Source organism: Acromyrmex echinatior, chromosome 2 (genome assembly GCF_024713525.1).
Source record: "Acromyrmex echinatior isolate Ae372 chromosome 2, ASM2471352v2, whole genome shotgun sequence".
In the NCBI taxonomy this organism is placed as follows: Eukaryota; Metazoa; Arthropoda; class Insecta; order Hymenoptera; family Formicidae; genus Acromyrmex; species Acromyrmex echinatior.
Window position 1 is genome coordinate 3,360,634 of NC_141853.1, and position 14,673 is coordinate 3,375,306.

The 14,673-nt window shown below is 34.2% G+C and overlaps 1 protein-coding gene across 6 annotated transcripts in view; it reads right to left on the bottom strand.

Annotated features, from left to right (window-relative positions):
• The window catches only part of LOC105148572 (Smg6 nonsense mediated mRNA decay factor), a 109,231-nt gene that overhangs the window by 32,504 nt on the left and 62,054 nt on the right, over positions 1 to 14,673 (bottom strand). For 5 of the 6 annotated variants that reach the window (XM_087403083.1, XM_087403082.1, XM_087403084.1 and 2 more), the window contains exons 20-23: positions 9,676 to 9,788; positions 6,579 to 6,682; positions 6,154 to 6,327; positions 5,338 to 5,541 (exon numbers count right to left, since the gene is read on the bottom strand). In XM_087403083.1, coding sequence (XP_087259209.1) covers positions 5,338 to 5,541; positions 6,154 to 6,327; positions 6,579 to 6,682; positions 9,676 to 9,788 — 595 coding nt within the window. The remainder of the gene's footprint in view (positions 1 to 5,337; positions 5,542 to 6,153; positions 6,328 to 6,578; positions 6,683 to 9,675; positions 9,789 to 14,673) is intronic. The other variant, XM_087403086.1, reaches the window with a different exon arrangement.

Consider the following 14,673-nt stretch of genomic DNA (forward strand, 5'->3'; position numbering starts at 1 on the left):
ACAAAATATTTATTTGTTCTATATCTTTATAATTAATCAATGAATAGCAATAAAAAAATCTTTGCATAAGTTACTTTGAATATTTAAAAAACTAATAAAAAAAAATTTAGACTTTTTTTTAATCATTTTTTAAATTTTAATTTTAACAAATAATAAAAATAACAAATAAAATAAATAAATAATAAAAATGTTATTAAATAAAAATGTAATTTTATTCACACAACTTTCAGATGTATGTAGTTAAATAATTTATTTAAAGTGTAAGTATTAAACACATTTCCAAATTTAATTTTCTTTGCAAGGACTGTACGTATGATACATCTTTAAACATCTTATTAGTTGCTCGTTTTTGGTCATTATCTTTTTTAAATTATATTTAAATCGACAAAAAATGAATAGCGTGAGATGAGATAACCGAGCAACTTTAAAGAAATGATTACTGTTCGTAATATCGTGTAACAGTAATTTATAATCTATTTGCTTATCGTTCAGATATCTATTTCGAAGCGACACATTTCTCTTAAGATAAATACTCGTTATCTTATGGATCGCGAGAGTAAATTAATCACGCAGATTAATGATCACTAAACGTTCACAGAGAATGGTCGCGTCTTGTAACGTAAATGCAACGACACACGGAGCGACTCATCCTGCTGTCTTCCGGCTTGAGATTTGCCACACAAATGCTAGCACGTCTTTACGTAGACAATAGCGCGCACTGTACAATAAACAAGGTCATGCATCAACTGATTTGTTTAAGCCCGAACATGATACACATTGAACACATACGCCGAATATTCTGTTCGGAAAATTTTGAGGTAGTATTAGAAAAAATTAATATAACATACGTAACTCAACTCGATATTCGATAGATAACCCTCGTAGAAATCAAAGCGATATAGAACTTACAAATCTTTGTGATATTTAATTATTCTCTAATGTATTTTGCATCGTATATTCTTTAAATCTTTTGCAATTATAATCTTAAAAAGGGAAAGTAACGGCCAATCAAATAATAAATGTTTACTGAATAAAATTTATTAAATAATAAAAATATAAAAAAAAACATTTTGTCTCTACTTATGTTAGTTTTCATCTAATAGGTTTTAAATAAATAATTTATCTTTTTTGGATTTACATGTGTAATTTTGTATAAATGTGGCGTATATATATATATATATAAATAATCCGTTAAAATCATTTACTTAATTTACTTAATTTTTAATTCCATTGCATTAACTTTTCTCATGTAAGTTTTTTCTTTTCTCGCAACAAGATGTAAGATTAGAAGTCATAAGTATACAAAATGTCGCGCTCTGACTGTCACATCCTGATAATTAGTGCGCGCGCGATTGTAATTAACTATGTTTTTGCAAGTGAGTATTGTGTAAATGCAACAAAACAACTTGACAATAAGAAGAAGAGGAGGCCTGGGAGTCAGCAAGTGACGGCGAAGTACAATCATGGGATGATAATTTATCATATAACTTCAATATTTTTATATCAAGATTTTCGATTTTTATTAAAATAAATAATATGCTTTGAAATTTTGTATAATAAAACATTGTATAATACACAAATAATATACTATTATAATGTATAATAATACGAATACAAGAATATTAAGTCAGATGAAAATGTCAAAGATGTGAAAGATATTCTCAACTGCAGCTTCTATTATTTTCACAAATTCTAAGACCTTTGATTGAGAAAACAGTTCATTAATATATCTCGGAACAAAAAAAGATAGATTTGCCACGATATAGCGAGCACAACTTTAACGTAATCGCATCTTGCAAAAGGAAAATGTATAAAAGTTCATGCAAAAAAACCAGGTATCCGAACAAAAGAAAGACCTACGATAAAACTCCATCGGCACTGTCGAACAAACTACCGACGGTTACGATATCGCAGCTATTTATTTCGACGAGGTCACATTGGTCTTCCATCGAACTTTATCCTCGAAACAATTCTACGACTGAGTTACGGAGCGAGATCCGTATTTCGTCTTCAGTTTCACTCCCTGATAAAAGTGTCGGTCGAAAAATTCAAGAGATACGGAAAGCGGGTAATTTATATTCCGCCTTTCCGAACAGCATGGAAAAGCCCGATAAACTTGGATTTTCTCGAAATAGAAACACCTCGAAATCCGATAATGTTGTGAGTACTATTTTGTAACTAAAGCAAAAATAAACGAATATCAAGCGACACGGTAGCATATTATCGATAAAGAACTTAGTTTGATTTCCCTACAGACTGCACAAAATAAATTCAAATCTTCCGATCATTTTTCGTGTACGTAGGAACACTAAATATGTAAATGTTGCATCTATTACCGCTGAAGAAGATTAGAAGATTAACCAAGACGTACGAATTACATCATCGTTTAAGGATTTTTGTTTATTCTTCTATCTCTTCAATAAATTTTCAACTTGTAAATACTGAGAGATATTTTGGAACAATTAGCGCATTTTGAACAATGCCTATTTTCTCGAACCCTTCTATTCCCTTTTAAGTTAGAGAATCGTGATATTCTAAATTTTTGTAATAATTATCAATGTACATGAGACAAAAAGAGAGAATGAGAGAGAAAGAAAGAGGGAGAAGGAGGAAGGAGAGAGAGAGAGAGAGAGAGAGAGAGAGAGAGAGAGAGAGAGAGAGAGAGAGAGAGAGAGAGAGATAAAAGCGTTTATTGCTACTCTAGAGGGCGAGCCCTCTAAGAGCAGAAAGAATAGAAAAAGTACAATAAAAAATAATTATGTATGCAATTGTAAGCAGTATAGAATTGACATAAGCGTAAGAAAACAAGAATACAAAATAATAATAATAAAGTATGGCGAGACACAATAAGTGATGTACGTAATAATAAATTATAATGATATGAAATGATGAATTGAAGTATGTTACAATGAAATTTTGAGGAGAATAATTACGGCGAGTGACATAAGTGTGTAGTTACAAAGTAATTATGTAATTCGAGTGTTGTCTTATTCATATATCACACATCATATTACGATATGCGATGGGCAAAACGAATTAATAAAAACGTTATTATATACTACATTCTGCAGGTAAACACAATACATGAGAACAATAATTCAACAAAAAAGATATATTAACCATTGCTCACTAATCTTGTAAATTCGTTTTATTCGTTTTTCTATAATGTTTCTATGTCTAAATATTATCACATATTATGTCTCAATTATCACATATTATTTTTCCGTAATTTATATCACGTCTATTATTTGAATGTATTTTTATGTCCCACAGACTATGTCACTAAATACATTTATATTATATTTGTATTCAAATGTCTATTATTCTTATATTTTAATTTATAATAGAAGTACTGTGATAAGATAATATATTCACACAAATGTAATTAATGTGACTCGAACACACCAAGTTTTGTCTTCACTATAATCCAATTGACCATTTTAGTCACCAATCAATTTTGTGTCTTGCGTTATGAAATATTTGGCAATTTACATTTGTTTCGTATCTGTTTTTTATTAAAAGTAATGTAATAATCTTTTTTATGCACTTAGCGTATATTTTTTCTTTTTTAAAAGATATTTTTAAGAGATCATTTTATTCAGTTAAATACATTTAAAATTTTCCACTGTATTTTGTTTATATATATATATATATTATCATTATATAATTTATCATTAAATTAATTTAAATACATAATGTTTGTATTCATATATTATAAATAAATACCATTAAATAGATTAAGGGTAATTAATATTTACATCATTTAGAGTACTTCTGCCAACATTTTTGGCGATCGGGCGTGAGATGTTTTCAGCTCTAAAAATAATATTGACATTAAAAAAATTAAACAAAAAAAATAGAACAATTGCTCGTGTACAGGATCTCTGGCCAGTCGAGTTACTCCTTCTCTTCATTCTTTTTTTTCCTTTAAAAAGAAAGCTACCGCGGTGAGAAGAGAGACAGGAAGAGAGAGTACGTGACCAACCACACATAGTACATACAAAATCCGGCTCCAAGCTCTGGAGTAAGATAATAAATATGCAAAAAGGAGGAGTTTTGATGCCGTAAATAAAAACGGACTTGCGTGCTGCGCGAGAGTCTGCGGTGAGAGAGGATCGTGCGATCCGAAATAAAAGGACGATAGGGTGCAACAAAGGGTGGAGGAATGCAAAGAGAAAGAGGAAGGAGCGAAGAGATAGAGAGAAGACAGAGGTGTATTCTTCATCTCCGTTTGCGAGAAGTCAAACGGGTGTTGTAATCTCTTGATTTAATTCTACTTAACCATGATGAATACGCTTGGTCAGTATACTCTGTCAATTGGCTGTTTCGAGGCAAGATGACAAGTCGAAGGAGGGTAAGACAGTGATATAGACCTATAGACGGCGGTTAGATCGGTATCGCAGCGGTTAGACAATCATTCGACAGCAATATTCACGGAGAACATCTCCATCGGTGGAAGATTGTGCACGGCGCGAGCTAAATTTGGAAGCGGCGAGATTCCTCATCGATTTCAAGCTCGTTCGAGTGCCATTCATAGCGCGCAGTCTTCGAACGATTAAACTGCTATATTGAAATTCATTTGCATTCGTTCCAAATAATTCGCAGGTTTATGGATGCAAATATTTAATCTTTCGTTTAACATATCTTGAAAAATATCTTTAAAAAAGTCTTAGAGAATGTATAGATTATAAAGAAATTTTTAATATGTAAACGTTGTTTTATTAAAATTTGAGATGGGTGAAAAAAAAATGTAAGACCAAAAAATATTTATACGATTTGAAATCGACCAATCAACTTTTATATATTACTAAAATCACTTTTATATATTACTAAAATTAGTTTAAAATTCATAGTTTGAAAAGTAAACTTATAGTGTTTGTACAAAATAAGAGACAATCGCGATAGAATTTACTTTACCATAAAATAAAAACTGTATTTATTATTTCGTGCAAATAGTAGAAATAATTTTAGGATGCGTTCCTTTTCGTGCATGATATATCATTTTATTCTTCTTTAATATTAAGTGAACAACACAAAGAATGAAACATCATGCATAAAATGAAACGCATTCCTGGACACGTGCTGTTCATGTAAGCATAAAATTCTGATAATGAGAATTAAATAAGAAACAATTATGGCAATATTGTTACCAACTTCTATCCTCATTTATTTATTACGTAATAATGTCGCCGATTAACGCAATGTTAATCGATCATTACAACGTAACAATGTTGCAAAAGTATAGTTGTGACGCCTCATTGTGACGTCGTTTATTACGTCGACAAATCGACAGCTTATCCCCGATTGCGTATATGCTATAGGGTATTTTGCACTCACCTGTACTCGCTGTCGATGCCGATCTTGTTTCCGCTGCCGCCTCTCCAGTTCCTCCTTCCTCTCGATCAGCGACCTTATCTCGACAGCCGCCACGGGAGCCGTCGTATCGTCGGTCACGTTGCCACACGAGGGTAATCTTCTCAACGTAGAAATCGAATCTTCCTCTCCCTCGCTGTAACTTTCTACCATGAGTTCCGAGTCGCTCTAGAAATAAATTAATTCCGTTACTGAATAACGAACCACGACAGCGATCAGATTTAACGAATTGAAAATTACATAGGGAAAAATCCCAATCTCGAATTTTGCTTTCGTATTTCTTATTCTTTACATGATTTTAAAAACTGTTGATATTTTACGCAACAGCTACTCTTATTATATATACAAAAAAAACAATTTTGTGCTAAAATAGATAATCTAAAAAGCTAGATACAAATCTAAAAAGTAAGTTTTGTTGGACTATCAAAATAATTACATAAGACGCTCAAATTGGTTGCTACAATGCCAAACTTTTGAAACATTGCTCGTCATGCTTGAGTTTGCTGCACAATTATTTTGATGGTCCAACAAAATTATACTCCGATCTGTATCTGATTGAAATTTATTTTAAATATTTCAGCAAACGTTCTTTCCAATTGTATATATACACACATATACGAATAAAGATAATATATTTTAAGGATAATTTTAATAAATTATAGTTGTTCTTTTACTTTCAAAAAATTGGATTGAAAATTCAATAGAGGGTCCAAGCGCGCTGACTACGTTTTCTTTAGTAGAAAGGGAGGAGAGACTAGATTTACGACAGTTACCACGTACCTGTGTCGGTGGTGAACTCGGCGAACTCGTGCTCGAAGCCTCGACCACGGAAACATATTCGCTGACACCGGTCTCGCTTTTCTGCAATTTCAGCACCGGTGTCTCCAAACCGCACAAGAACACTTGACCGAAGAAAAGAATCTTGCTTATCCTGAGGCACATCTGAGCCACTTCCTGAAAACGCGTCGCGAATTTATCCAACTCGTGGAAGTCGAGCGATCGCGCGAATTCCCGGTACAAAACACTGGTATACCAAAAGTCCTTCCGGTACTTTGAAATACCTCGAGATACGAGATTCTGTTTTAAGCCTGTTTTAGGTTTGTTCAACAAACTTAAAACAACAATAAAATCAACAATAAAAGCACGTATCTCGTAGATATGTATATCAGTGCAATTACTGAAGACATAACATAAATGTAAATTACCATATCTTCCGTTTTCTCCACATAACAAGGATCTTGAGGATTCAACATGAGAGGAGTAAATCCAGCCAACGTAATATCTTCTGGTAGTTTTACGAGTTCCAAGTCTGAAATAAAACGTAGAAATCCGGTACATCCTTTATATACGAGAATCGATATTCCTTATATAAAGTTATGTGATCGTGCTAAATCAGATTCTCTTTCGGAAGCATACAGATTTATCTGAATTTATACGATCAATGCACAAAGATCTAAATCATGTTATGTGTACCATGAAAAGAGTTCAGACGTTTAGTGTAGCGCGATTTAAAATGAAGTATAACCGATAAAGTGTGATTTTTTCTTTCTGACGATTCGCCATCTTTCATGTCCGATATTAAGTTTTTACATAAATAATAACATAATAGATAATCATTAACAATGAAATTACAGTAAAAAATACAGTAATGAAATCATATATTATATATTTTTGCCAATAACACATAAAATATTTTTTTTTCTATATTTTTCGTACACTGAGAAAAATGTCCAGTTGGATTAATTCGAATTCTGGTTAAAAATGAATCAGAATTTTCTGTTAAATCTACTAGAATTCTAGTTAAGATAATTCTCTAATTAATGTAATCTTCTGGTTCGTCCATTTTCAACCTGATATTTTTTCAAGGAGTGTACATATAAAATTTACACCTACAACACTTTAAAATACCAGACAAAAACACGAGCACAAATAAACTAATGAATAATTTGCTTACAAATTTATTGCAACGTCGCGAGTATTAATCACATTATTTATGTTATTTGTCACGTATCGACATAAATTACTCATTCATATTCGTTTACACTCGTTTACTTCGTTTGGATCCCACTTTAAGTGCAAAAAAAATATTGTTTAAATTTTAACAATTAATAACAAATAAACTCAATTAAAAGCTAATGATTTCAAGGCAAGCAACAGTAACGTTAACGAAAGGCTGAGGTCGGATTATTGCTTTGACAAACTTAATAATTCCAGTCAGCCATGTGATCAGCCATACCCTCACCGATACGTGCGTAATGATATTCACTATGAGCAATGCGTATTGACGTCCGCACATATCTACTCGGTTTAGAGGTAAGTGTACTGCGAGCAAGGACGCGTCGCGAAACTAGAACGCTTGTTTCCAGCCGACCGGACCCGTTGGAAGACCCAGTTCGAGACCGAACTCGCGATCATGTCCAGTGATCTGTCGAAAATATAAAAATTCACCATGTTCTGTTCGCGAGAAGCATACGCATTCGCGACCGACCATGGTTCTTATCTGCCAATGATCAACAACCGCTATTAATGAACAAGCGACCGTAAATTTATCACAAAGTCGACCGAAGAAAATGTAGTTTTAGTTATCAAAAAAGATATAAGAATCTGACCTTCAACAGTGTCATGATAATATAAATAAATAATATGGCGAACTATGCCCTTTCATCTCTGAATACTTGAGAGCTGTTAACATAATATTCTTCTCGAACTAAAATTAACCAAAAAATTATACCTATACTATTTTAGAATGTTTAGAATGATAAATTATCATCAGTAATATCAAATTCAAAAACCTAATTTTAATCGCCACTGCTTCTACTCAATGTATCGTTACTTTATACTAAAAGAATAATTAAATTTGACACTATTTATTTAGTGTCACTATATATATAATAAATATATAAATATATAAATAGTATATATATATAAATAGTGTCAAATTTAATCATGTTTTAGGGTGATATTTCGCTTGTGCGTTTTTGTCATATGATAAATGTATGCAGAAAAGAGAAGTCTTCGGATCTCTCTATTCGATAGTCAATCAACAGGTTTGAAAAATTCATCGTACGATAAAAACGCACAAATGAAATAGCGGTCTCAGTATAAAATAATGATATATCGAGTAGGAATAGTGGCGACTTAAATTAGGTTAAATTTGACACTATAGATTTAACAGCGTGCCAAATGCATCGACGATGCGTATTAAATTCGGATGTAACCGTGATAGCCGAAAAGTCTGTGAGAGACGCAAAGTCGGGTCATCTTCGTGGCGAGGTCTACACGTGAATGGGCTCCGGGGCAATGCAATTTGTGTATTCATAACATGCGCGCGGCATGCATATGGTGGCGATGTGGCTCGCACGCACGCTGAAAGACCATTGGCCACACGCTAGTAAATGCGGCTGCAAGAGAATGGCACTGCAGTGGTCATGTCGAACGTATTCACCGTTACGCAACCGTCGCGCCAGCTATCTACGGGTCAACAGACCGGGTACCGACTTCGCCGACTTCGAGAAACGCCATTTTTTCGATTAGGGTAGATTCTGGTCCAGGTCAGCCCGCGAGAATCACTCGCATCGCAACCGAAGGGTTTCGATCGGTTGCCATTTCTCTCGCTGTTTCACACGCTCTTAATTAGCATGAATGTCGGAAAAGAAACGTCGAAATGCAGCAATAAATAATAAATTTTATTATCAATATTAATTAATAATACTTTTCTGATAAGATAAGATGTATGTATTTAAAAGAGACCTGCTAAAAATAAAATACTACTTTTAGATTCGATAGTAGATCGAGGTCATATTTAACATATCAAAAATATTCTATCTGGGAATAAACTCAACTAAATTAAAAAATAACAAATTTGTTAAAACCTTCTTAGCAGAATAGTAGGTTTTGTATCAAATAATATTAAAGCATTTGTACGATTTTAACTAGGTATTGTTCAAATTATTTGAGCTCTAATTTTACGAATTTTAGTATATTCTATCAAACTGATTGTTCCAACAATATATAAATCAAATAACATTACTATTTTTAAATCAATAGTTTTGGTATTTTGATAGTTTGGATATATTTTGAACTCTATTTTTAAAAAATTACCAAAATGTAAAAATTATTAAATTAATTCAATAAATTAAATTAATAATACCGACTTGCATCAATTTCCGCAAGTATAAATAATCTTGACAATTTTTTAAATTCTTCTTAATATGTTTCTCTTTAAATAAAACAATATGGAGACCATCAATATACACGGAAATTTTTTTCTCATAAAAGACAGTCGGAAAAATATTCTCTTACCTTCCTCACGATCCTCCGTATCCTTGCCTTGAATCAGAGTTGTCCTAGTGTAATTTAATTTCTCTAGAAGATTCACCATCGTCGCTAATCTGCTCCACGCATCTCCTGGTGGTCTGTAATAAACGAAAGAAGATTGAATTAAATCTTTTCTAAGTTTCGTGATAACATTCATTAGAAAGAATAGCTAAAGTCAAAACAAATTACAGATCCACATCACGGTAAATCTATCGTGATTAAGAAAAACTCAGATGAATTTAATCATTCTTTTAATACATAATTCAAAAGTAAGAACGAGGAAAGAATTCGATAATATCAACGTTTAATGTAGAATTCTTTCCGTACGATTAAACTACTCGCTTCAAAGATTAAATTGTTGAACAGTAATTTACGACTTGTGTTGCATTAAGATGAGATATAATGATCTTTAATTCTACAAATTATATTTTTCATTGGACTTTCTAACATTGCTTGACGCCACTTTGGCGCCGCGAGGCCGACAAACTTTTTATATGTCGAGATAATACTCAGGACTAATTTTCTGACGGATTTCAGATTCCTTATTATTGTTTTTGTACGAGTGACAGCATAAATGCCCGAAAATTCGTACCGGCTGTGCAAACAACACTTAAACATTTGCTTTATAAAAAAAAATAATCAGGTAAATTGCTACTTGATTTTCTTCAACATCGGCTACCTGGCGTATACCTTGACATGAGGTAAATATTTTCGGTTCTGGATCATTCGTCACGCAACGAATTCTTGCCACAAGGGTACAATTACCGCATTCGACGTGACCGAGGCTTCCAATGAAATTCCATTTGCCAAAAATACAGTTTCAATGCACTGCACGAATAATACATCGAGATATTTCAGAGATTCGCGGCTTCCGCGTGGTCACGACGAAACGCACATGGAATTTTCGCACGCCTTCGCGTGGGACGTGGCGCACGATTTCGTATTTACGGTGAGATACATAAATTCAAGACGCGATTAAAAGAATGGGCGATAGATAAAATTTATATCTAACCATTTATGGCACGAAGAAGAAAAGGTGAAAAGGAGACGGCGATTCTTACGCAAATATAATATATTTCCGTACGACTATTCATTATCAATGTCGAGAATTACATATTAGAAATTATTGTGGCAAGGGGGACCTGCGTAATGCGCGCGGTGGATGATAATAATAATAGATCACGGATTTATACATTTAATGTACTTCGTATGACCAGCGGCGGCTCGTTTCACTGACATTATTAATGACCTACCCGCGGCAGGGCATACGTTTCCATTTGCCACTTCCGTATTACTGTAAAGCCAAAGTCGCTCGTTCAATTAATTCTTTCGTCGCACATAGCGGCTTTCAGATCGTGCAAATTCTCATTGTATAAAACAAGAGCATTTAAAAGAATTTGTAATACCGGAAATACGCAACGATTACATTCTGTGCATTAATGCTTCTTTAACGAAAAATAGAATAACATTACTTACTGCTTGTCTCGTGTTATAGAAAAATGGATTTAACTATAAATTTTTATCAAACTCCGCCATATGTGCAATTTTAATCCGAGAATAGTTATCTGATCTTTTTTACGTAAACGAGAGAATCTGGGATGTGTTTTTATATACTCCAATTAAAATCATTATTATTAATCCTCTATCTCTCGGCAATGTTGGATTTTAAAAACAATCGGTTTTATTATAAATTCTGATAAACAAATTTAAATCTTTAAAAAATAAATAAAGTGCGACTTATAGTAAAAACGCATCGTTAAAGCTTTCGCAAGTAAGAATTTTTTCCAGATTTTTAAATAATCCGAAACAATATAAAAATATGCACTAAAGTTCGAAAATCCAGGTTAAGGAAAGGTAAAACTTTCACATTGCTAGTAAAGGGTTAACATATTACACGACTGTTTTATTAATATTTAAAAATAATATGAATTTAATTTTCTGAAAAATAAAAATAGAAACTAAATTTTAAACGAAAACAAATATTAAACGAAATAAGTATGTTAAATATATTATTATATTATTATGTTACTAAAAAATAAAAATTTTAATTAACATAACGCGTTTTTTATTGTGGATTTTTAATAAAATTATATATTTAAAAATTCATAAAAAGCCAGTTATTAAAAATGAAAGAAAATGCATTAAACAATATTTTTACAAAACAATATTTTACAACAATTTACATCTTCTCGCAGGATATAAGAACCCCCCAAATAACTTTCCCGGGTCAATGATAAATGGATGACTTCAATGACGATGCACCAAAGATCACATGAGAATCGCAAGAGGATTTCAGCGATCGCTTAATTTCGCGACAAAAGGGCAAAAGTGCATGCGATTTCCGGCACGATTAATCGCCCGGCATCGTTAAAGGTCATCGATTAATCGTATCTGCCATCGCGAAATCCACGTCCGCGTCGAATCGTTGCACGCCGCTCTAAGTGCAACGACGATCAAGATCGAGAGAGGATCGACGATCGCGCGACGATCCTGTGCTGCGCGGCGTCCTTGCCAAGGAAACGCTTGACTCACGTAATTGTTAATCGCTAACGAGCAACAATGATTAACCTATCCCAGCCAGATAGTAGCTGTTGGTTACGCAAAAAAAAAAATCCGCGTTCGAGACTGACGTTGCGAGAGCGAAAGAGAGACAGAGAGCGAGAGGGGGGGGAGCCTTGAGGCTCGTTTAATGGACAGTAGATTGCATCAGTCAGACAAGCGTGACTCTTATCCCCCTCTCCTCCCCCCCTTCTCTCTCTCTCTCTCTCTGTCTCTTTTACTAGTTCTTATTCTTCTTTTATTTTATCTCATTAGCGAAACTCGCGCCGAGAAGCGACGACGCGCCGTGCGTCGATAAGATGAACGGCGCACTGCTCTCTCTTTCTTCCTCTTCTCTCTCGTTTTCTCTACGAGCGCACACGAAGCGCGCACTAAAATATATTCGCTCACGTTTGATCAATTCGCATATGATCAATTCGAGACGCGCCGACCCGGCCCCTTGATAAAATGCTGGCCCATGGGGCTCTCAAGCATAGCGGGGCGTCGGGATTTCCCCGTGTTCTTAGGTCCCTTATTTAGCGGCGTGATTCAGCAGAGGGCCAGAATTCGGGTACAACAGGTTCGCGCTTGCGAAAAAGCTCAAATAAAAATCTATTATTCTTATACATCAGCAGATAAAAAATTATCAGATAAAATTGAAGTATATTAAATCGTAAAGCTATATAAGAATACTAGATCGTAAAATACTGATAATAATATTCAAGAGTGTCATAATTTCAATGTGTCCAAATCCATGATAATATTAATTTTTGTCTTAAACCACTTTTCTATACTAATAAATTTTCTATATTTCTTTTTCAACTAGAAAAAGCACTATATGTTGCACAATACACTAGCGTGCTAATTATTATATTTAAGAAAAATTTTTAAATACGTATCTATGAAGGCTGTCAGGAGTCGGCTAATTATTCATTCTAACAGATGATATTTCTTTCATTAATATTTTTAATATCGCGCACATTCCAAGTAAAGCAAAAATTTATTTCCATCTTTATAAGAAACAGATAATGCAGCTGTTTAAAATTACCTCCTTCAATTAGGTCATCACTGACAATAATTTATAGAACTCCTATACTCATGATATTTTATAATAGATATAAATTAAATGACACTTTGATATCTTGCGCCAGTGCCCTCCGTGATATAACACATTGATTCGTCCTTTTGCCTCTTTTTCGAAAATTTGTCAATCAAATTGCAGCAGCAGTGTAAGAATTATAAATTAGAAACGGAGCGGGACATTACAATCACGAACACGTGTCGCGCCACGGGAACGTCGTCCGACCGCCGCGGGTGTCGCGATGTCTTTACCCGCGAGTTTCTCACACCGCGTGCGATTCGCCGAGGAGGAAATTAATAGTCCGATACAACAGCAATAATTCAAAACACCTCAAGTGTCAACCTGAATTAATAGTCACTACGTGCAGCTGCGACGAAGCCGTGGCCGAATGCAGTGTGCCGAGTTGGCGAAAGCCACCGTACAAATCCTCCTTCTCCGTCTCTCTTTCCTCGGCGCTTCGAAGGCTTAATCCGTTCGACAAAAGCGCGACGTAGACCAGCATATCTCGCGCATCTACGGGGGGTTGCGCGAAATCCGCGCCCTCCTCGTTGAAATTAGAACCGATGCGCGGTAATAATTAAAGCGGGACAGTAACTTATGCATTCGCTACAAATGCGAAAGGAGCGTGGTGGAATAGTGGTGGAATAGTGGTAGAATAGTGCCGCGGGAACCTGGTGCACGGTACGCGACTCGCGAGAGATCGAGCCTCGATACGATGCAGCGGTTGACCGTGACCTACGCCATACTCACTTCCATCACTTCCCCCCCATTCGTGAGATATAGGCTCTCGCTAGAACATGCTCGTGTCTATTGAGACACAACTTCATGCTGATGCATCATTTTTAGCATCAAAATAGGGCCACGTGATCAATTGATGAATATCAAGCGTCAATTTTAATCATGCGACCTATTTTGACGCTAAAAATGAGCGTCAATATAAAAAGATGCTTGTAGGCTAATATTTGTCCATTTTTCTCGTACGACAAATTTTTCAAGTCTATTGATTGGCTATAGGATAGAGATCCAATAACCTCTCCGACTTGCAACCAATTAACACAATTGAAAAATTGTAATACAAAAACGATTAAATATAATATTAGTCTTAAAGCTGGCATGGCTGATCAAATAAAATGTATGTAAAAATTTAATGCTCTCTTATCAATTTGTCGCTTCCTCTTCGACGTTATTCCGTTTTGTTAAAGACAGTAGCGGTAGTCTAAATTCAATGATAGATATACAGAAAAAAAGTCGGGAGATTTCTCAAAGCTAAAGTGCTTGAGGCGTTTTCAAATGAGATTGGTTATATAATTTATCTCGAATAGTCAAATATGATTAGATTCCGACAGTAGCACTTCGCATGCTAA